General features: G+C 42.3%; 1 protein-coding gene across 1 annotated transcript in view; it reads left to right on the top strand.

The window, feature by feature from the left end:
• Positions 1–24956, top strand: part of ZFAT (zinc finger and AT-hook domain containing) — a 137769-nt gene that overhangs the window by 38074 nt on the left and 74739 nt on the right. The window contains exons 4-7 of the mRNA XM_074943813.1: positions 2323–2496; positions 19749–19902; positions 20764–22229; positions 23595–23827. Of these exons, the coding sequence (XP_074799914.1) occupies positions 2323–2496; positions 19749–19902; positions 20764–22229; positions 23595–23827 (2027 nt within the window). The remainder of the gene's footprint in view (positions 1–2322; positions 2497–19748; positions 19903–20763; positions 22230–23594; positions 23828–24956) is intronic.

Genomic DNA, 24956 nt, shown 5'->3' on the forward strand with positions numbered 1-24956 from the left:
TTGGCTGAACAAGAAGTAGGACTGAGTGGACTTGTAGGCTTTTTCAGGTTTTACATTGTTTTGTTTTTGAGTGCAGTTTTGTAACAAAAAAAAATCTACATTTGTAAGTAACACTTTCACTATATAGAGATTACACTACAGTACTTGTAGGAGGTGAATTGAAAAATACTATTTCTTTTTTATCATTTTTACAGTGAAAATATTTGGAATAAAAAAATAATCTGAAGTGAGCACTGTACACTTTGTATTATGTGTTGTAATAGAAATCAATATATCTGAAAATGTAGAAAGATATCCATATACATTTAATAAATTTAAATTGGTATTCTATTGTTTAACAGTGCGATTAATTGCGATTAATTTTTTTAATTAATCGCGTGAGTTAACTGCGATTAATCAACAGCCCTAGCACAAAGTAAATTTTAAAATGAAGACTTACCTTTCAGTTATCATAATCTTAGTTGTTATTTGTAACCATTGTTTGTGCTGCGTGTGTGTGTAGCACCTATCATCGTGAGGTCCTGGTCCAGGGCTAGGGCTCCTAAGTGCTACTGCAATACAAATAATAATAATAATTAATAATAATAAAAATTCCACAGAGAAGCCTGAATTTTAACTTGATGTCCCTTTAAATGTTTACTTTGCTTTCAATAATAATAATAATTGTTTGGGTCACTTACCTTTTTGTGTGTGGCTATCCGCTTCTTTAAATGCCTTTTGATAAGTAAAGTACCCTAAATTGCCAGAGAAGCACGAGTATTCTTGTGTAATCTTACGTCTTGAGGTGTGGTTTAGGTTTCTTTATGCATTTTTAAAATAAAATCTTTTCATAAAATGAATGCAGTGAAGTAAACTGTCAGGGTTCCTTCCCCACTCTGAACTCTGGGGTACGGATGCAAGACCCCCTAAGCTTATTTTTACCAGCTTAGGTTAAAAACTTTCCCAAGGCACAAATTCCACCTTGTCCTTGAACAGTATGCTGCCACCACCAAGTGATTTAGACAAAGAATCAGGGAAAGGACCACTTGGAATCCTATTCCCCCAAGCCCTATATCCCCTTTCCTGGGAAAGGCTTGCGAATAATATCCTCACCAATTGGTACAGGTGAACAGAGACCCACACTTTGATTTTTCATTGTTCTGAAGATCCATCAGGTTATTAAAAGAAGAATTTATTTAAAAAAAGATAAAAGAATCACCTCTGTAAAATCAGGATGGAAGATAACTTTACAGGGTAACAAAAAGATTCAAAACACAGAGGATTTTCCCTCCAGGCAAAACTTTAAAGTTACAAAAACAGGGATAAACCTCCCTCTTAGCACAGGAAAAATTCACAAGTTAAAACAAAAGATACTCTAACGCATTTCCTTGCTATACTTACTATTTCTGTAATATTAGATGTATCATTTCAGTGGGAGCTGGATTACTTGCTTGGTCTCTCCCTTTGTCTCCGGGGAGAACACACACAGAGCACCAAACAAAGCCTCCCCCCTTCCCCCAGATTTGAAAGTGTCTTCTTTCCCCATTGGTCCTTCTGGTTAGGTGCCAACCAGGTTATCTGAGCTTCTAAAACCCTTTACAGGTAAGGAGGGATTTTATGCTACCCTTAGCTGTATATTTATGACATAAACGTTTGACTGTTCTGGGTCCAATATAAATAATACCCGAAGAACCCATATTCCCTGGTAACCAATAAAGCTCTTCTCTTCTTTCAATGTATTTTCTAAAGCAAACAAGTTAGCAGTGGAGGAGGACTTTTTTATACTGGCTGCTGAATGAACAGTTAATATCATGGCCAATAAGGGCTTGACTTTGATGGATTATGGATCAAGCCCTAGAGAAATTAAGCAAAGGTCATAAAGATAGTTATGCACAGAAAGGGAGAAATGGTCTTCAGCACCAATGAAAAAAACACATCAAGTTTCACAAACCTTTTGGTGGGATTTTCAAAAGTGCCTGTGTGATTTAAGAATACACATGATTCCAAGAGGGACTTGTGCTCCTAAATCACTCATGTGCTTTTGAAAATCCACCTCTTATTTTTAAATCTACTTTCCCTAATACATATATTCCTTATGCCACTCTACGTATATTTTTATGCTGCCTGTTTTTTTTTTTTGTTTTGTTTTTTTTGCATAACAATTGGCTCATGCATTGGGGAGGGGGCAAGATTGTCTTGAGGACTGATGCAATGTTGCCCCATTTTTACAATTTTTTTTCTTCTACAAAGGCATTAAGTATCTCCCCATTCTTTCCAGGGTGTAAATATATAACAACATTTCACTTGTACATAGTTATGTTCTTTTTGATGTTTGCTCTTTAGGTAATGATTCTGACGTTGACCTTGACAGGAAGGAAGATGAGCGAGAAAAAACTCCGAAGAGGCCACGGATACAGAAAACTGAGAAGACTCTATCCGCAAAGGAAGGCGACCAGATTTCAGGAGCTAAAAATCCTATTATAAGTGTGGTTTTGACAGCACATGAAGCTATTCCAGGTAACCATAATTATTTACTACTATATAATCAGATTTGTTTTTAGTTCCTGGGTATTTATTTAATGCTCACAAAATATAAATAAAGTAATTGGAATAAGATAAATAAATGTTCAGAATATTTGTGATCTGAATATCAGCAATATTTAGCATCCTTTGGTCATCTCCTTATAACGGCTCTCTCCTCATCTGGTAGTTACATAACATTCAAAGCTGTCCTCAAATTTCTTTAAAGGTCTGATGTAAAGGTATGAAAGCGAGTTTGGGGACTTAGGAAAAATAGCTGAGTTTATATAGAGTAATAAAAGCACATAAAGGATACAAAAAGAAGGAACTGAAGATATGAATGATAAATCAATGGAAGAGTAGAAAACCACTCTTTTTCTCCCCCCCCTCAAATCAGGTCCTAAAAATATGATGCTGCTATTAATGTGTACAGCTACCTTAAATGACAGGTTTCAGAGTAGCAGCCGTGTTAGTCTGTATCCACAAAAAAGAACAGGAGTACTTGTGGCACCTTAGAGACTAACAAATTTATTGGAGCGTAAGCTTTCGTGAGCTACAGCTCACTTCATCGGATGCATAGAATGGAATATATATATTTACACACACACACACACACACACACACACACACACACACACACACACACACACACACACACACACACACACACACACACACACACCTTAGACATTACCATACAAACTATGAGAGGCTAATTAGTTAAGATGAGCTATTATCAGCAGGAGAAAAAAACTTTTGTAGTGATAATCAAGATGGCCCATTTAGACAGTTGACAAGAAGGTGTGAGGATACTTAACATGGGGAAATAGATTCAATATGTGTAATGACCCAGCCACTCCCAGTCTCTATTCAAACCCAAGTTAATGGTATCTAGTTTGCATATTAATTCAAGCTCAGCAGTTTCTCCTTGGAGTCTGGTTCTGAAGCTTTTCTGTTGCAAAATTGCCACCCTTAGATCTTTTACTGAGTGGCCACAGAGGTTGAAGTGTTCTCCTACTGGTTTTTGAATGTTATGATTCCTGATGTCAAATTTGTGTCCATTTATTCTTTTGTGTAGAGACTGTCTGGTCTGGCCAATGTACATGGCAGAGGGGCATTTCTGGCACATGATGGCATATATCACATTGGTAGATGTGCAGGTGAATAATCCCCTGATGGCGTGGCTAATGTGATTAGGGCCTATGACGGTGTCACTTGAATAAATATGTAGACAGACTTGGCATCAGGCTTTGTTGCAAGGATAGGTTCCTGGGTTAGTGTTTTTGTTGTGTGGTGTGTGGTTGCTGATGAGTATTTGCTTCAGGTTGTGGGGCTGGCTGTAAGCGAGGACTGGTCTGTCTCCCAAGATCTGTGAGAGTGAGGGATCATTTTTCAGGATAAGTTGTAAATCTTCGCTGGAGAGGTTTCAGTTGGGGGCTGAAGGTGACTGGGAGTGGCTGGGTCATTACACATATTGAATCTATTTCCTTAAGTTAAGTATCCTCACACCTTCTTGTCAACTGTCTAAATGGGCCACCTTGATTATCACTACAGAAGTTTTTTTCTCCTGCTGATAATAGTTCATCTTAACTAATTAGCCTCTCACAGTTTGTATGGTAACTTAGATTCATAGATACTAAGGTCAGAAGTGACCATTATGATCATCTAGTCTGACCTCCTGCACAATGCAGGCCACAGAATCTCACCCACCCACTCCTGCGAAAAACCTCTCACCTATGTCTGAGCTATTGAAGTCCTCATATCGTGGTTTAAAGACTTCAAGGAGCAGAGAATCCTCCAGCAAGTGACCCATGCCCCATGCTACAGAGGAAGGCGAAAAACCTCCAGGGCCTCTTCCAATCTGCCCTGAAGGAAAATTCCTTCCCGACCCCAAATATGGCGATCAGCTAAACCCTGAGCATATGGGCTAGATTCACCAGCTAGATACCCAGGAAAGAATTTTCTGTAGTAACTCAGATCCCACCCCATCTAACATCCCAACACAGGCCATTAGGCCTATTTACCATGAATATTTAAAGATCAATTAACTTATCTGAATGTGTGTGTATATGTATGTATATGTGTGTGTGTATGTGTGTATCTATCTATCTATATCTCTTACTATATGTTCCATTCTATGCATCCGATGAAGTGGGCTGTAGCTCACGAAAGCTTATGCTCTAATAAATTTGTTAGTCTCTAAAGTGCCACAAGTACTCCTGTTCTTTTTGCAGCTACCTTAAATGTGAGTGCAAATCCAGGTATTTGCAAGCACATATGGTTAGTTAGGTATCTAATTGGACATTTATGCATACAGATAATGTACACATGCAGTATTTGAGTATACAAATTAGGAGTGCAATAACAAGTATGTTTATGACCCTCAGTCAGCAGCCGCCGCTCTCCAGCTGCCCAGCTCTGAAGGCAGTGCAGAAGTAAGGGTGGCAATACTGCAACCCCCCTAAAATAAACTTGTGACCCCCCCCCACCTGCAACTCCATTTTTGGATCAGGACCCCCTATTTGAGAAACCCTGGTCTCCCCCATGAAAACTGTATAGTACAGGGTAAAAGTACACAAAAGACCAGAATTCACGGCGGGAGACCAGATTTCACGGTCCGTGACACATTTTTCCCGGCCGCGAATTTGGTAGAGCTCTAGATATGAATGTTAGGATTGTCTGCATATGTGGCTCTGTGTACATGCTTCGGGTTGTGTGAGAGTACAGGACGTATGGGAGGGAGAGAATGTAGGGATAAGGAAGAATAGGAAGGGAAAGTAGAGTGTTGCTGAATTGTGATTTTTATTGCACACATTGTCATTTTTCTTCACAACCCAGCTACTATAGTGAAGTGATTTTTGTGAGAGTTTCGGGGGAGGGGAGTGTGTGTGTGTGTGTGTGTGTGTGTGTTTGTTTGTTTGTTTAAAGTAAGTTTTAGACTTCATATTTGCAGAGAAAACCCTGAAAAGGTGACACGAATATACCCTAATGGCTCAGAAGCCAGAGGCAATATTTTAAGTGTGAAAAAGTATGAAAAAATTAGGAAGAATGCAGAGGTAAAGAGAAGTGAAAGGAGAAGAAATTAGACTAAGGGAAAACATACTTTAAAAAGATGGAAGCATTGATACCCAATATAGAAGGAAAGGAAAGAGGGACGGAAAAGGTAAGTAAGAAAAGCAAGAGTGACTGACTGTTACTTTATTTTTATATGATAATCTTTAATGCCAAAATTTTACAATAAATAAAAAGGCAAATGTTTGTTATACACATACATGATCCTTTGAATGATCCATAAAATTTTAACATAACTTGCTTCAGCTTACCCGAGATGTTTGTGTATAATATCCCCTAGATAGAAAGAGCTCAATAAACTGAAAGGAGTTATGGTAATATATTATTCTTCAGATAGATTTGAAGGTATCCTTTACATGAATGAAAATTAGCATTTGCATCAACCTGAAGGTCCTAGCTATGATATATGTAATAAAAGTAGAATCATTGCCATTGGAGGCAATTATGGATTATTACCCTCACTCATGATCCTTATTCATTATTAAGCCTCACTCGTGATCTCACGATAGAGCTCTCAAATGTCTCTCAAACATTTGAGAGTTCTATCCCGAGATCATAAGTGTGGCTTAATTTAATTTCGAAATCGCTGTCAGCACTGGGCAGCGGGACTCTGGCTGTCAGCATTTAAGAGTTTTGGCAGGTATTAGAAAGATATTACATCTGTAACATTCACAGGAAAAATATTTCATTTGATAAAATTGTTTTACTTTATTTTTTTTTTTACAGTGCATTACATTTATGGTCTTTCCTTCTATATTTTACTCCTGAGGGAATTATGCACCAAAAAAATTATGCACACAATATTGTAAAATTCTGCAAATTTTATTTGTCAATAAATGTGGCTCCAACATGGCAGTGGGGAACACAGGCCACTGGCTGCATTGAGGTGGGAGATCACCCTAAAGACCCCCACCCCCAGTACAGGGACTTGGCAATGAGCCTGCACCGGACAAGTGCAAGGGCTGGGCCTGCCCCAGAAACACCCCAGGGCCCTGCCCCTCTGTGCCAGGCGCACCAGGTGTGGGTAGGCAGGCTCAGCCCAGCAGGATCCAAGTGTGGAGGGTCTTAATGTGGCGGGATCCATATGTGGAGTCAGAGGTTTCTGTGTGGGGCAGTCTGGGTGTGAGCAGCTCAGGGGAGATCTGGATGCACAGGGGCTCTTTGCGGGGTTCCGGGTGTAGGGGCAGTGGGACTCTGCAGGGGATTCGGGTGATGGTGGTTGGGTTCAGTGGGGTGGGGGTGGGGGTCTGGGGGTGGGGAGATGGGGCTTGGCGGGGGGGATCCGGGTGCTGGGGGAGTGGGGCTTGATGGGGTGGGGGTGCAGGTGCAGCTGGTTGGGGCTCAGTTGGGTGGGGGTCTGGGTGTGGGGGGCTTGTTGGATGGGTCCAGGTGTAGGGGGTAGGGTTTGATGCGCCTGCTTATTGGGGGAACCCCAGCTGCTGCCGAGGGGATGCCGCATGCCAGGATCCCACTTCCCCTGCGATTCCCCATCTCCTTTTTCTTCTCCATCCCCTCCCCCACATTCCCCTCCCCCTGCCCTATTCTACCCCCTTTTTTCCCCCCTCCAACCCCCTCACCTACCCTTTCCCCATTTACCCCACCCCCTTACCCAGTCCCACTGTGAGCACTCACTGTTCCACAGAAAATAGGAAGGCTTCCAGAACAGAGAAGTGGAGCACAGCTGGCAATAGGACCCAGGAGGCTGCGTTCAGCTGCAGAGTCAGCCTTCCAGCTGGGCAGCTCTGCCTTTGCAGGAAGGGGGGGTAGTGGCATGTAACCCGTGTACCCCCCATGCCTTGCCTCTGTTTGGGGGGTAATCCCCCCCCCCAAATCTTCACACATGGCTCCTCTCCTCCCCCTGCCCCCCTCCCCCAGCTTCCCTGCTGTTTTCTGCAGGGAAAAGCAGGAAATGTGTGGGGGTGTATTCTGCTGCAGGCGTGGAGTCCCACAGAATCCCCCCAGATGCCCAGCTCACCTCCCTCGTCTCTGAGGCTGCTCCAGGCATGCTGGAACAGACGCACTGCTGGGGAAGATGCACGTGTCCCCAGGCAGCTCTTTTTTGCTTTTCTGCACAGGGGGCCATATGAATCCCCCCATGAGTAATAGTTGTCATTCATTTATGTTTTTCAGCTATTTTGGTGTCTCTGGAAATTCTGAGGTCATTCCTTTTCTCATAAATGCTTTTATGTGTACAATATCATAAAGATGGCTTTTAAAGCCTTTCCTTTCATTCCTGGAGATCTTTCTTTAGTAGAAAGTTAGTTTATTGCTGCAGACTGTTGCTGAAGAATTAAAAAAAATGTTTTTCCCCCTCTGCCTACATTAGATCAGTGGTTCTCAACCTTTCCAGACTACTGTACCCCTTTCAGGAGTCAGATTTGTCTTATGTACCCCAAGTTCCATCTCACTTAAAAACTACTTACTTACAAAATCAGACATAAAAATACAAAAGTATCACAGCACGGTATTACTGGAAAATTGTTTGCTTTCTCATTTTCACCATATAATCATACAATAAATTGATTGGAAAGTAAATATTGTACTTACATTTCAGTGTGATACTTCAGCTTATTTTTCACTTGTGAGCCTTGTCTAAAGCCTGAGCCCCAGGCAGCGGGGCTGAATCATGTAATGTAGCTTTGCTGGGCCCCTGTGGTGTGGAACCTCAGACATTTGCCCTACTTGCCATCCCCTAATGCTGGTCCTGCACTTGCGACCCCCCCAAACCTGTCCCATGACCCCACTTGGGGCTGCAACCCCCAGGTTGAGAAGCACTATCTAGATGAGTTGATGTACCCCCTGGAAGATCTCTGAGTACCCCCAGGGATACACATACCCCTGGTTGAGAAACACTGAAATAAATCATGTCAAGTTCAAGACTGTTTAAGTGCTGTCACTGCAGCATTTTCATCAAGCATTAGCACTCTATAGCCACCTGTCATCTAAGCTGAGAACTTTGTATAGATACCCCTTTTTTCTTAATGTGCAGTGTTATAAAATCCTTGTTGAAGATGCTAGATAAGTTTTCTACCAGTTAGAAAAATGGAAACTCAAGAATTAGTAGGTTTCAGAGTAGCGGCCGTGTTAGTCTCTATTCGCAAAAAGAAAAGGAGTACTTGTGGCACCTTAGAGACTATGGTGAGTTGTAGCCCACGAAAGCTTATGCTCAAATAAATTTGTTACTCTCTAAGGTGCCACAAGTACTCCTTTTCTTTTTTCAAGAATTAGTAGGATTTCATCTATAGTTTTGAGAAAGTGATCATACTCATGGCTTTTCTACCCTTGAAATGCTACAGTGGCACAGCTACATCTTGTTACCCGGGGTTCTCTCAACCGAAAGCTCTTGGTAACTTTTACTCTGTGCAAGGTGGCAGCAGGAAATAAATCAGGGGAGACACGGCCGTCCAACCGATAGATGGCTGGCAGAAACAGGACAACACAAGAGTGCTTTTACTTCAAGCTAAACTTTACTTAGTCTCAAGCACTTACACACGTGCGCAAAAGGTTAGTAAAACACCCCCCAACCCTCGATAATTACCGAAGCTGAGTGTGGCTCTCAAGTGGCACAGTGGCAGCCCGTCTGCCGGTGGGGAACACAAGATGCATCCAGAGGGGAGTCCAGTCCTGAAGAGTCCCACTACCTCAAACTTTTCCCCCTTATTTATACATTAGTAATAGAATGACACGTCCCTTAAAGAAAACTTGTTAAGCAAGCAGTTTCAATGGTCAAGCAAGAGGTTCCTTCTGATTGTCGATTAACCAGGTGTGTGTTTTTCCAGAGTTTGCAGCCTTGAGGTCCCAATAGACATTCCTGGGGCACATCCTGCTCTTCTAAAATGCATGTATCAGCAACTTTGACACAATTCTTATCCGGAAGGACACAGGGTCAAGCTGCCCTTTCTGTGGCACCCAAAACGCCCTCCCCTCCTTCCTTGGTCAAGCTGAGTTTGCTACATGGACACTTTATGGCCTGCTAGCTTGGCTGCTTTTTAGCAATAAACTATAGTGGTTTCAGGCACTTTACTGGTTTGCTGACATCTCCCCGTACAATCTCTGCAGCTGTGTCAGTGTAATTCCTCAGTGTAGACACTACTTACAGCAGTGGGGAGGAGTTCTCCTGTCAACATATGTAATTGCACCTCTCTGAGGTGGAAGAATTCTTCCATCAACTTAGCGCTGTCTACGCCGGGGTTAGGTTGGCTTAATACATTGCTCAGGGATATGGATTTTTCACACCCCTGAGTGACGTAGCAGGGTCAGCCTAACCTTTTAGTGTAGACTAGGCCTCAAACGGCGTGTCTCCTTTTTCTAATGCAAGATGCTTTCAAAATGGTTGTATTAGCTGTTCAGTAAACTTTTATTCTGCACTATTTAGGACGCTGTTTTATATCGTGTACGCTGTAGATTATAGCTCAACTGATCTTTGAAAATCCCTTTAGAACAGATCGGGGGGATTCTAATTTTTCTACAAGGACAGCTAGACAAGGTTTGATTAATTTTTCTTTCATAGAATGAATTTAGAGCTCAGGAAAGGTAATGGATTGACAGCCTTAGAAACTTTGAAAGCTTATATTAACCCACAGAATAAGTTTAGCTTGAGCAGCAGCACTGCAAACGCCTCTTCCCATGGCACTTGTCAAGGTTCCTTTCCCACTCTGAACTCTAGGGTACAGATGTGGGGACCTGCATGAAAACTTCCTAAACTTACTTTTACCAGCTTAGGTTAAAACTTCCCCAAGGTACAAACTATTTTACCTTTGCCCTTGGACTTCCACTGCCACCACCAAACATTTATCTGGGTTTATTTTGTTAGAAAAGCGTTGTTTGGAAATGTCTTTCCCCCCAAAATCCTCCCAACCCTTGCACCCCACTTCCTGGGGAAGGTTTGATAAAATTCCTCACCAATTTGCATAGGTGACCACAGACCCAAACCCTTGGATCTTAAGAACAATGAAAAAAAGCATTCGGTTCTTGAAAAGAAGAATTTTAATAGAAGTAACAGTAAAAAAGAAGTAACAATAAAAAGAATCACCTCTGTAAAATCAGGATGGTAAATACCTTACAGGGTAATTAGATTCAAAACATAGAGAATCCCTCTAGGCAAAACCTTAAGTTAGAAAAAGACACACAGACAGGAATATCCATTCTATTCAGGAGAGCTTAATTTCTCAGCCATTTAAAGAAATCATAATCTAACGCATATCTAGCTAGATTACTTACTAAGTTCTAAGACTCCATTCCTGTTCTGTCCCCGGCAAAAGCATCACACAGACAGACTCTTTGTTTTTCTCCCTCCTCCCAGCTTTTGAAAGTATCTTGTCTCCTCACTGGTCATTTTGGTCAGGTGCCAGTGAAATTATCCTAGCTTCTTAACCCTTTACAGGTGAGAGGATTTTTCATCTGGCCAGGAGGGATTTTAAAGGGGTTTACCCTTCCCTTTATATTTATGACAGCACTGAAGGACCTTATTCATTAGTAGGAGGGACCCCATGTTCCCAGAGGTGAGAGGGAAGATTAATCAGTCCTTGACCTCTGATTAAATTGACTAGTAGGCGTTGTTAACATTTCTCCACTAGAAATTGCACTGACCACGCACAATTTTGCTTTCAGTTAAAAGTATTTACTCTTAAATGTGACTGACTGGTGTTTTTCTTTGATAGTGTGTTTGAATGTGTTAATGGCCACCACTGGGTAAAGTAAATGTCAAATCCTCAGTCTTCTATTTTATGTTAATTTCATTTTCCCCTGTATAATTCCTCCAGCGTGAAGGGGCATGTATAGTTCCTCTGGCCACTGCTAATGCTGGGCCCTGTAGGCTTAAGGTACGTCTACAGTACAAAATTATTTCGAAATTATTCTATTTGAATTTTCAGAAGCTATTTTATACATTCAGTCTTCTGTGTCCCCACTAAAGTGCATGAATTGGCACACTGCGTCTGCAGTACCAAGGCTAGCATCGAATGTCGGAGTGGTGCACTGTGGGTAGCTATCCCACAGTTCCCGCAGTCCCCGCTGCCCATTGGAATTCTGGGTTAAGCTCCCAGTGCATGATGGGGCAAAAACATTCTTGCGGGTGTTTCTGGGTGTGTGTTGTCAGAAAGCTATGGCAGACAATCCTTTTGCGCCTTTTTGGCGTGCAGACACCATACTGCTTTCAGCAGATGGTGCACCACTGCTCTCTTGCTACTATGAATCCACCTCTCCAACTCAGCTCTGCTTGGCCATCATGAACCGAGCAGCACAGCTTCCGCCGCCCACTCTGCTCTCCCGCTATTGCCATGCTTCCGAGCTTCTCCGTGTTGTCTGTCCTGGGCACCCACCTCCGTGAAAGCCACAGAAGACAAACATTTTCAGCCTTTGTTCGGCTACCGTGAACCAAACAGCACAGCTTCCTCTGCCACTCTGCTCTCCTATGTTTCACGCCCTTTTTTCAGGATTACCCATGCAGGCGCCATAGCCCTGGAGCCCGATCAGATCTCCGCTGCAGCTTTGACCATTGTAAATACCTCGCGCATTATCCAGAAGTATGTGCAGTACCTGCAAAACCGGGCGAGGAATCGACAACAGCGCGATTACTTTAGTGATGAGGACATGGACACAGACGACATGGCATATGGCGATTGGGAGATCATGGTGCTGTTGGGCCAGGTTCGTGCTGTGGAACACTGATTCTGGGCCCAGGAAACAAGCACAGACTGGTGGGACCGCATCGTGTTGCAGGTATGGGATGATTCCCAGTGACTGAGAAACTTTCGTATGCGTAGGGCCACTTTCATGGAACTTTGTGACTTGCTGTCCCCTGCCTTGAAGTGCAAAGACACCAAAATGAGAGCAGCTCTCACAGTTGAGGAGCAAGTGGCCATTGCCCTGTGGAAGCTTGCAACGCCTGACAGCTACCGGTCATTGGGAAACAGTGTGGAGTGGGGAAATCTACTGTGGGGGCTGCTGTGCTGCAAGTAGCCAACACAATCATTGACCAGCTGCTATCAACTAGTGACTTTGGGAAATGTGCAGACCATTGTGGATGGCTTCAATGTGCTGGGATTCCCTAACTGCGGCGGGGTGATAGACAGAACGCATATCCCTATCTTGGCCCCGGAATACCGGGGCGGCCAGTACATAAACCACAAGGGGTACTTTTCCATGGTGCTGCAAGCACTGGTGGATCACAAAGGACGTTTCACCGATAGCAACATGGGATGGCTGGAAAAGATGCTTGATACTCACATCTTCAGGAACTCTGGTCTGTTTGAACAGCTGCAGAAAGGAACTTACTTCACAGTCCAGAAAATTGTTGTTGGGGATGTTGAAATGCCTATAGTTATCCTCGGGGACCAAGCCTACCCCTTAATGCCATGGCTCATGAAGCCGTACACAGGCACCCTGGACAGTACTAAGGAGCAGTTCAACTATAGGTTGAGCAAGTGCAGAAGGGTGGTAGAATGTGCGTTTGGACATTTGAAAGCGCGCTGGTGCAGTTTACTGACTCGGTTAGATCTCAGCACAACCAGTATTCGAATTGTAATTGCTGCTTGTTGTGTGCTCCACAATATCTGTGGGAGGTTGAGGCAACTCGCCAGTTTCGCACAGCCAGACAACAGGGCCATTAAAAGAGCGCAGCAGGGCACGCTGCACATCAGAGAAGCTTTGAAAGCCAGTTTCATGACTGGCCAGGGTACAGTGTGAGAGTTGTGAGCAGGGATGAGCCCTTTAAAATAAACGCGAACAGCCCAGTGTGGCTCCGATGAGGTTCTGAGAAGGGATGAGCCCTTTAAACTAAACGTGAACAGCCCAGCGCGGCTGGGTTTCTCCCCACCCCCACCGCATGGCTCCGATCAAGCTCTCACTCACTAGAAGTACCTTCTCCAGGGTCATGGTCCAGGAGCATGCTTTGGGAGTAGAGGGAGGCTATTGGCTCCAGCATTAAGAATAGTTCCTGGCTGGGGGGAAAACAGATTCCCCACTTGCTGCCTGTGCACTGTCCTCCTCCTCCTCCTCCTCCTCCTCCTCTTCGTCCTCCAAAAATTCACCTTCCTCGCTCCGTGCTACTCCCCCCTTGTAGGTGTCCACGGACAGTGGTGGGGTACTGGTGTCGTCACCCCCCATAATTGGATGCAGCTCATGGTAGAAGTGGCATGTATGGGGCTGTGATCCAGAGCGCCCATTCGCCTCCCTGGCTTTTTGGTACGCTTGCCTGAGCTCCTTGATTTTTGTACGACACTGTTCTGTGTCCCTGGAGTAGCGTCTTTCCATCATGGCCCTGGAGACTTTAGCGTATGTATTTGCGTTCCTTTTTTTGGAACGTAGTTCTGCCATAACAGATTCGTCTCCCCAACATGCAATGAGATCCAGTACCTCCTGTTAGGACCATGCTGGAGCTCATCTGCTAATCTGGGACTGCGTGGTCTCTTGAGATAGTGGACTCTGCATGGTCGCCTGTGATGGTGGACTGTGCTGATGGTGACCAAACAGGAAATTCAAAAGTTCTCGGGGCTTTTATTGCCTACCTGGCTAGTGCATCGGAGTTCAGAGCCTTGTCCAGAGCGGTCACAAGGGAGCATTCTGGGAAAGCTCCCGGAGGCCAATATCGTCGAATTGTGTCCACAGTACCTGTAACCTGGAACTGTGATCTTGATTTTAGCATTACTCCACTTGCCGAGGTGGAGTACAGAATTCATAGTAAAGAGCCCTTTAAATCGAGAAAACTGGTTTGGTCGTGTGGACGGTATCAGTTTTATTTCAAGGTAACTCGGCTAATTCTGAAATAACCACTAATTCTGAAATAACCAAATAAAATATGTTGATTGTCTGTCATTCTACTTTCCTTCATATGCTGCTTTTCTTCTTTGATCGTAAGGTTTTTGGGACTGTGGCAAACATGGAGCTGCTATATAATAATCTAAAAGAGTACTGAGATACAATCATTTTATGACAAGGAGTCTGAAGAAGTGGAGTTTTTACCCCCGAAAGCTTATGCTCAAATAAATCTGTTAGTCTTTAAGGTGCCACCGGACTCCTTGTTGTTTTTGTGAATACAGACTAGCACGGCTACCCTCTGATACTTGAAATCATTTTATGAACACTGTATGTGACCTGGTCAATGTGGTGAAGTTCTTGTATAGCTGGTTATAGACTTTTCTATATGAATTTATTGATCTAGCTCAATAGATCAATCAATAGAGGGCTGTCAGAAAAAAACAAGCAGAAAAGCAACATGACAGCTATAAATAAACAAACCTCCCAACAAATGCTGGGGGGAAATAACAGGACAGTGACATACTGCCAGGTTCCAACATGAAGTGGCTGGAGCCTAGAGATCATAAGAACACTAAACCGTAATAAAGCCCTCTCAAAAGAGGAAGGGGGATCAGTTCCCAGGGGCTCTCCAGGGAGACAAGCCGACAGAGAGACGCTCTGGAGCAGGAATCTGGGGAAGGTGGGTCTTTCCCAGATCCAGGGAATGGTAATGGTAAGAAGAACCCTGCACAGATACAAAATTTGGATCCGCATCTGTCCGCAAACATGGTCCACAGATGTCTGCATCCATGGATAGAAAGCATATATCCGCAGATTTGTAAGGCTCTAATGGTAAGCCTTGATATCACAGTCCTGGCAAAGCTCCCTCTACTGGACACTCACCAGGCTGCTGTGTTTAGGTCCCACCTCAATGAGCCCCATGTACGTTAAGCTTGCTGAATGAGTAGGCTCCAGCATTGTCTCATTTTAGGCCTCTTTGGCACACTCCCTGGGCACAAGCTCTCTATTTGTTACCCCTTCAAGAAAATGGAACCTGGCAGTCCAGCTGCCCTATGCCCTGAGGAGCTGTGGTGATCTTCTTCACATTAAGACACACCTATACACCATTCCCTGCCTCAGTTTCTTCACCATTCTGGAGCATTCTCTGAGCTTAGGTTAGGCTACTTTAGGGTGTCGAGGATCCTCCTCCTGCAGCTCATGGTTCTTCTCTGCATCATGGATGTATGTCTCTTCTCTCCCCCACCCAGCCAGCTTCCTTTGACCTTTGCTGGTCCTGCAGTCAGAAATCCCCTCTGCTACAAAAGCATGCCTCTTGTACCTCTCCCTTGCCCTAATTTTCCTCTCTTCCTCTAACCGACCCAGTCTCTGTTTTAAAGAGCTCATCTTTTTGTTCCTCCTTCTGGGGAAATACTACTGCTTCAAACCCCAGCCCTCTACAGAGAAATTGGGGGTCGGGGGTGGGAAATGCTAGCTTCAACCAACCCATTGTGCTAACGTGCTACCATTTCAATTGGGCAACCATCAAGATAAAGTAAGAAGAACGAATGGTCTGGGAGATGTGTGGCACAGCTCTGATAGCAGATGGTGGATTCTTCATATACTGAGGCATTCAATGAAGCAGCAATTTAAGAAAATCAACTCAAATTCATAAGTTGGTTACATATAGATTGATTCCCCAAGTTGTCACAGTTGGGGATAGTAAGATATGTTTTCTGTTTGGTTCTAAATAAGTAGTACTTTGCTTTAAGAAGGCTGTTTAGCCACTGTATTAACCATTGGTCACTGCTTCCCAGGCAACAGAACTGCAGGGTCTGAGTCCAAGTCAGACCTGCTGAGATAATCATGGTTAGTACCAGGGGATGTCAGCTCAAACCCAGGTCTGAGAGTGGGAGAATCATATAATTCCTCCCAGGTCTGAGACCTGAGTGGGTTGCACTTGAGATCAAGGGGAAGTCCGAGATACAGATAGCCTACTAGCTTGTCCAAGGACTGTGTCTACTGGGAACATACACTATCTGGCACAATGGGACCCCTATTCTGATCAGGGCCTTTGAGTGCTACTATTCTCTAAATGTGGTGTGCATTGCAGGTATTAGTTGTAGAGCTGGTCAGAAATTTTTTTTATTTTCTGGGCTCCCTGGCTAAACTACTTCTCTCATGATGCACTACCATCTCACCTCTTCGTGAGCAACCTCAGTGCATCATAGGAGTTCCTGGCCACAATACATCATGGAACATGTAGTCTTGCTGGGAAACCTGGCCCATAGAAGAGAATGTGGGTAGAGCCTGCAAATCTGCGGATATCTACTGTGATACAGCATGGCCAGAGGGCAGCCGGAGAGTGTTAGAAGGGAGCCTTATTCCCTGTAGAGGGAAGAAAGTTTGCTATAAATTAATTAAAGCACCTGAAGCCAATTAAAGCACCTGAAGCCAGTCACCTGATAAAAACCCCCTGCTTCAATCAGAGAAGAGGAGTTGAAGCAGAGTGGATTGGTGTTGGAACAGAGAGCAGTTTGGAGGGAAGCAGAGGAGAGTTTGGAGAAGTGCTGCAGTGGGCTAAGAAGACCAAGACCCTAGGTAAAGGGACACCTGGTTTGTGCAGAGGGAGAGGGCAGGAAGCCCCACAAGCTGAAGGGCAGGAGAGGGAAGTAGCCCAGGGGAAGAACCACTAGTTCTAGTGGTTTACTGCTATCCCTAGGGCCCCTGGGCTGGGACCCGGAGTAGAGGGCGGGCCCAGGTCCCTCCATCTCCACTCCCCTCCTCTAGGACACTAGTGGGGCAGTTAATGCCCCAGTTCAGGCCAAGAAACGGTGCCCTGAACCCCCACCCAAGAAGAGAAAGTGCGAGACCCATCATAGTAGTGCCGGCAATTTGCCACACGACTTTGCGGATATCCGCATCCAAATTCTGTATCTGCGCAGGGCTCTAAGTATGGGCATAAGGATCCTGATTTCATACTCCTAGGAATTGCTGTGGTGGTATTTGAAATCAAAATTTTTGATTTTTGGAAGTTCGTTTTTTCAGTTAAAAGTCAAAATTTTCCTGTGGAAAGCAAACACTGCAAAAAACCCAAAACCAAACAAAAAAACCCCAAACCCTCCCTCCATTAAAAAACATTTTTTGATGGAAAATTTTTGACCAGCCCTAGTTATCTGCCTACAGACTAGCTTTCCTTCACTCAGAGTATCTAAGATTTAATCTTGGGCTTTTTAATTTATTTTTCAACTAAGTTCCCCCCCCCCCCTTTTTTTTTTTTTTAAAGTATTGCTTATTTTTTGTAAAGGATAATTTCTTTAAAACCATCTGCTTGATGGGTGGGAAGATAATTACCTTAATTTTGTTCCTTCATGATGAAAGGAATAGTTCATATGCATCATTTTGTTTCTCTCTCTCTCTCTCTCATATAACATAGTGGGAGTCTAGGTTTACAAAAAAAATCGTTCTTACTTTATCTAAACTGTCCTATGTGACTTTACCTTTTAATTTTGTTCTCTGTGCTCTATTCTATTATTTCCAAAGTATATTCACATTTCATTTCATTTGTGTTCTTTCTTTTGCCACAAAAAGAAACAAGCTTCTGTCGTCTTTCCCAGTTAGATGTTTCTTAGTTTCTAATGCTGTAAACCGAAATGTGATCAAATGCTGACATAAACAAACAAACAAATCTTTGAGACTTAATGCAGCCAACTGTGCATGAAGTAACTTATTTCAGCTAAGCTGTTTTAGGTCTAAGGTTACACGCACACGCGCACGCGCGCGCACACACACACACACACAAAATATATGTTAAAAGAATATTAAGTTTGCAAAGTCGAGCACTCAAAAGTTAGGAAATGTCAGACTTAAGGTTGCACAGGTAACCTTAATTTGTCCCTCCTTGCATATGCATTATGATACAGTCTTTAATTACATGATCATATGCTACTTTTTTTCATAGGACCACTACCTTATTCAGTGCACGGAATGGACAGGACTCACCGAATAAGCAACTATTCAATATTTGTTTTCTCCTTATTGTACATTGTGTGTCTCCATGCTTTATTTACTGCCCACTATTCAAACCCACTAAAGACAGAATTATTAGATTCCTCATGGGCTTTTCTGTGGTGCTCATCACTATTGTTTCTGAGTTCTTCACAAACATTTTTTTTTGTCTTCCCAATGCCCCTGTGAAGTGAGGAGGTGGTATTGTCCCAATTTACAGATGGGGAGCTGAGGCAAAGAGATTTTCTTCATGCAGTCCCCTACCTCATTCACTGCACAGCTTCCAACTTCTGCAACAAATGTGTTAAGGGTCATACAGACAACAGCCTCCTTTACTGTGCAATCCTGATTCATTCACAGAGCAGGTCCATTCTGTGCACTGAATGAGTTAAAACAGAATGTGACCGTTTCCCGCACCAGCTTCCAATCCTGGTCAACTTGCGCAGCTAGTCCGAGGCTCCTCTTTCTATTCTTTCCCTCATTCCTGGTCCAGCTTTTGTCCCCTCTGCATTTTATTTATTTTTATTATTATTTTTATTTCCCCGCCTCCTTGCTGACTGTTATCCCTCTGCTGGCACCAGAGCACTGGAGACACAGGCTCCCTGCTCCTAGTTTCAGTGCCCAACCCTACCCCATTTGAGAAGTCATTACAGGGAAAGTCCAGCTTTGCTTCTGTAGTGTTGAGCTGGAGCATTCTCAGTTGCACTGTGGGGGTGGGGTATATGCAATCTGATCAGCTATTGGATCTGTAAGAGGCTGGAGCATGCTCAGCAAGTATGGGATATTCAGAGGTCTCAGCTGCTAAACTCAGTCTTCACTGAGCATGTGCAAAATATGATCTTTAAAAAGGTTTACAACTTGGCCAAATTTGGGCTGATTTTTGCCCAAAGGTACATCCCTGACAAAAGGTACATCCCTGACAAAAACAAAAAAAACCCCACTTTTCCTCCTTCAGCCCCACATTTTAATTGCTTTAAAAGTAGGAGGGGTCTAGAGCTGTTTTTTTTCTTTAAAAAGATGTTCATTTGTTTTTTATTTTTGTTTTTTAATACTGTTAAAAGTTGTTTTTTCTCTAGCCTTGTTCTTGGAAATGGCTGAATCATTTTGGCTGAAATTCTCCCAAAAACTTCAACCTGAGGCAGATACCCTGTCATGTAAAATTTCAGTTCAAATGGTTAAAGTCTAGCAAAGATCTAAGCAATTGAAAACAGGATCTTATAATGGAAGTGTCAGGCAACCTTAACTGGCATCACTGTGCACACCTACAATACAACAAAGATCTGCAATGTTTTACTGTAAGTCTTTCTATGATTACATGCAAATAAGTAGAACAAACCAAAGTAAAATAGCATAATAGTCACAGGGCAACTGCATTTTAATATCACTATTTTCATAAGCATTATTATGTTTTGTTTTATGTTTTATTTTAATTTTAGGAGCTACAAAAATTGTTCCAGTTGAGGCTGCTCCCCCAGAAACTGAATCAGCAACAAATCCTGAGACAGCAGTACCAGACACAGCTCAACGAAGAGGGTATCAAGAATATGCCATTCAACAAACTCCATATGAGCAGCCAATGAAATCAAGCAGGTAATTTTAAAGTACTTGGGTTCATGTTAAACTTGGGAGTGAAATGTTTCCTTATCCAGCATCATGGAAATGGAAATTCCTCCATTTGTTTCCCTTATTTCAGCAGGCAGAAACAGATTATACATCAGGTGAGTCAGAGTAGCTAGACCATTAGAGTCTGTCAAATATTAAGAGGTACAACAGTATAAAAAGATAAAAATAGGTAAACAATCATCATAACCTAAAATAGCACCTTTGTCTATTGGAATTTACCCCTTTCTTTCATTATCCTTAAATGGTTTAATATCTTATCCTTCAGCAAGTTTGTGAGGCAGATGTTAGCTTTCTCTCAAGAGAACCAATCTTGTCATTATAAATTGAATAGCTACACGTTTCAATGAAGTTAACTATTACTGCTACCAAAACTGAGTCTCCCGAATGTCATATTTCCACAAGTGCTGAGACTGTAAAATTTAACTGAGTTTCTGCAAATATGTTTACAGCATTTTTCCCCCTTAATTTGTCTAATAGTAATAGTTCAGCACAATAAGGTTGGAAAAGTAAACTTTAGAATGGGTTAGTCCTGAATTTAAAAAAAAAAATAGATACAGGGGTTTAAAAAAAAATTAGATGTGCAACGTATGACAGTTAGTTTGTCTGAGTCGTGTGTGTGTGTGTGTGTGTGTGTGTGTGTGGGGAGAGCAGGTGGAGTGTGAGAGGCATATCCACTAATTAAAAAATTAGCGTCTCCCCCATCCATAAAATGAAGATTTTTATATGCCCTTAGTCCATAATACACAGCAAGGCTGCTTTGGCATATTTTGCAACTATATATCAGAATTCTAAAGATAACTATATTCTGGTTGTTTGGCTTCTTTCTAGGTTAGGTCCTACTCAGCTAAAAATTTTTACATGTGAATACTGCAACAAGGTGTTCAAATTTAAACACTCTCTTCAGGCTCATTTGAGGATTCACACAAACGAAAAGCCTTACAAATGTTCATACTGCAGCTATGCCAGTGCTATAAAAGCCAACCTCAATGTCCACATGCGGAAACACACAGGAGAGAAGTTTAGTTGTGATTACTGTGCATTCACCTGTCTCAGCAAAGGCCATCTCAAAGTCCATATTGAGAGAGTCCACAAGAAAATTAAGCAGCATTGCCGCTTCTGCAAAAAGAAGTACTCAGATGTCAAAAATCTAATTAAACATATCAAGGAAACACATGACTTGCAAGACAAAAAAGTGAAAGATGTATTTGATGAGCTCCGCTTGATGACCCGAGAAGGCAAGAGACAACTGCTCTATGACTGCCATATTTGCGAACGTAAATTCAAAAATGAACTGGATCGAGACCGACACATGCTAGTCCACGGTGATGAAAGGCCCTTTGCTTGTGAACTTTGCGGCCATGGAGCCACAAAGTATCAAGCACTCGAACTTCATGTCCGAAAACATCCATTTGTGTATGTTTGTTCTGTGTGTTCGAAGAAATTTGTCAGTTCTGTAAGGCTTCGTGCACATATCAAAGAACTGCATGGACATTTACAAGAAACTTCTGTTTTTAACAGTTCTATCAATCAAAGTTTCTGCCTTCTGGAACCAGGAGGTGATATCCAACAGGAAGCACTTGGAGAACAGTTATCACAGAGTGCAGATGAGTTCACTCCCCTAAGCGCTAATGCTCTTAGCGTACCAAAGCAATCTACTTGTAAAGGTGAATCAAATACCATAGATGGAAGCCATAATGATCCGCCTGGTAGTCTTCTGAAGATTGAGACTGCCCCTTCTTTAGAATTTGAAAACTTCCCGGTGGAGAATGTACCAGAAACACCACATCAACCATCAACAGACCTAGCAGCACCAGACCCTCAATCAGACCTGGCTTCAGATTGTTTCTTACTGAAAAATGATACCTGTGCTTCCAATGAGCTAAAGGCTTCTCATGAAAATGTGCAGAAAGTCAGTCATGATAGTTCAGTGAATATGCAGGGTGAGGAAATTCCGCTGTTGTCTGGAGGCAAAAGCTCTAATATAAGTCAGAAAAATATAGACATTGAGAACCTTTCAGCTTCCAAAGAGAAAGTTCAACCCTTTTGTCTTAATGAATTAGAAACTAGCAAGTCACCAAATCAAAACACAGATGAGTCCACAAACCCTGCTACAGCATCAGATTCCAATACAGTCATCAGTCCACAGCTGGACTCTCATAATATGGCTTCTGATAATCGAAGTGGAGCTGTTGCCTTTATGCAGATATTGGACAGTTTACAAAAGAGACAAATGAACACAGACTTGTGTGAGAAGATCAGGAAGGTGTATGGAGACTTGGAATGTGAATACTGTGGTAAGGAGCAGTGGAATACTGTGAGTTAGTTCAAATAAGTCACATAGCCCTACTTTTTTTCATTGCATTCTGGTTTATACTTTGGTGCATTTGTCCATCTCTTCATTTGTAGCAACAGTAATTTCTGACTTAAGTACAAAGGTTCTGGGCTGGGTTCTGGTCCTCTGAAAATATTTTGTGCTGCATAAAGAGTGCAAAATGAACTTAAATCTGCCAAGGAAACCTTGGAAAATGGAGAAGGCATGGCAAAGTGAGGTTCTGATATGCCTGATTCTCTGCTGGGGTAACATCCGTCTGGGATGGTATGCTTGCAATGTAAGTTAAAGCTGCTGTTTTCTCTTCCTTTCCCGTGCCCCTTGCTGCTTTAACTTTTGCCGGGGCCAGGCAGAGCAGAACCAAGGAGTTGCAATCAGCTCACCATCAGCCCATGCTCTCCATAGTGCTCAAGCTCTGTATGGACCATAGTGGAGAATTCAGCCTTTCATGTTTCTGTAGTATGTAGAGATGTGTGTATATATACACCAGACGTGTCTGATGACCTCTTCTGATAGCAAATAATGTAATGTTAAATTACTGATGTGGTTTCCCTTTGTCATAACTTTCTCAAACAAATTCCTTTGGGGTGGAAATTTTCAATACTTAGTTTGAGACCAAAGTTGTTGTTGTTTTGGTGGAAGTTACAAAAGTGGGGAGTAGCATACACTTGTCACCGATGTTCTGACGGAAAGTTTTGTGCTTGCATAATTCAAAAATGGAGAAAGTAAGAAACTCTGAACTTGTCTTGTTATAGTGTTCATCGCTGAGAAGGGAAAGGAATTCAAGTTTGAAGACATTCAGTAATTAAATGTAGAGTTATTCTTTAAAGTCAGCATATTTGTACAGGCACGTTCAAAGATTTTCTAATCACTTTTTTTCCTGGAGTCCTTATTTTAGAACAGTTTGGAACAGAGGGGCAAGTGTCAACAAGGCCTCCTGACTTATGATTGGTTCAGCTAAACCATATTTACTACGAATTCCTGCATTTTCATGTTTTAAATAGGGGCACAATTTTTAAAGAACTTCCTCATTAGAAATACATTTGTTATGATATCCTCCATGAAGGGGTCCCTTGTTAAGATCTCTTTCTTTAGTACATGTCAATTAAGGAGGTGCCACGATTGCTGTTTCTAAATATATTTGCATCAGTGAGGTGTTTTAAGATAATTTTAACAGCTAACCTTTCATTAAACACAGAAGGAAAGGATTCAGATGTTGTGGTTTGAATTGAAATTAAATATGTATTTGAATGATTTATAATATCAATTTAAAAAAATTCTTCAGAAAAAAAACTTGTTTTCATGTTTGATTGTTTAATCTTATTTTTAGGCAAGTTGTTTTGGTACCAGGTGCATTATGACATGCATGTTCGTACTCACACTCGAGAGCATTTGTATTACTGTTCCCAGTGCAATTATTCCTCCATCACCAAAAACTGCCTTAAGCGTCATGTCATTCAGAAGCACAGTAACATTTTGCTGAAATGTCCCACCGAAGACTGTGACTACTCCACTCCAGATAAATACAAGCTCCAGGCACATCTTAAAGTTCACACCGAGTTGGTAAGTACAAATGAAATAGTATTTTTTTTAATCTAAGTTCTATGTCATCACCATAATTTTCAAAATCAAGTGACAATATTACATGATGTGGATAGTTTATTTCAAGTGCAATTGGCTATAATAATAATACGATACCTGTATCTGGACCCACATTTGTAAAATATTATTTATGCTTGAGAAATGATATATGTATTAAATAAATACTGATATAATTCAGGGTAATGCCATTGAGACTGGTTTGGCAGTCAGCAGTCAGTCTTCTGGAATATGCTACCTCCAAGTTTGGGTTTGTTCAGTTGTGGTCATGGAGTTTCTTTTTGAAATTTTTAGTAACTTTAGAAAACTTTTTAAAATGTTAGTTTCTTGTTCCCTTTGAAGATTCAGTGTAGATACCCACTCTTGGATTCCACAGGTACCCAGGTTGTTGAGATGGAACCTTCTAGTAAGCCGTAGTTGTTAGGGCAGAATGCAACTCCCTTGTGGTGCCCAACATCAGACATGAAACTGTAAAAGGGATCGTAACCCTAATGGTCCCATAGTGTATTTTTATTGTCATTAGCATTTAGAAAGACACCATACAATTGTGAAGTTTCCAGGATCTATATCTTATTTATTTACATAGATGTGCCGTAAGTGATAAGAGCTATGTCCAATTCAGTGCAGGCTTGTCAGCCCTATTCTTTGGCTTCATTGGGTATGAATATGCCATTGAGCATGGTGGATCCCATGAGAAGTTCCCATATTTGTGAGAAGTGGGTGTTGAAGCTTAGAGTTCTCTTGCTTGCAAAGGCATTTCAGGCACCTGCTTCATTAGGACCTGGCGTTTCAGAGCCTGGAATGTCATTTGTGTGAAGGTTGAAGTCTGGCTCCAAAGTCTTCAGATTCCAAGAATTGAGTTTGACACAGACTACTTCCTCCTCTGCATCAAAGAAGAAGGAAGCGAAGATGTGACTGTTCCCCTCACCTTCACCTATAGCCCCATAAGAAATTAGCGATGAAGCTTGCATGAGGTGTAGATTGGTATAGGAGGGAATTTCATTGTCAAGGGAATTGACACTTAGAGATTCTTTCTTGTCAGGGGATACTTTTATATTGTCTGATTCCCTTTTGGTTACCTTATCACCTTCCT

The sequence above is a fragment of the Natator depressus genome, chromosome 2, assembly GCF_965152275.1.
Source record: "Natator depressus isolate rNatDep1 chromosome 2, rNatDep2.hap1, whole genome shotgun sequence".
Taxonomy (NCBI): domain Eukaryota; kingdom Metazoa; phylum Chordata; order Testudines; family Cheloniidae; genus Natator; species Natator depressus.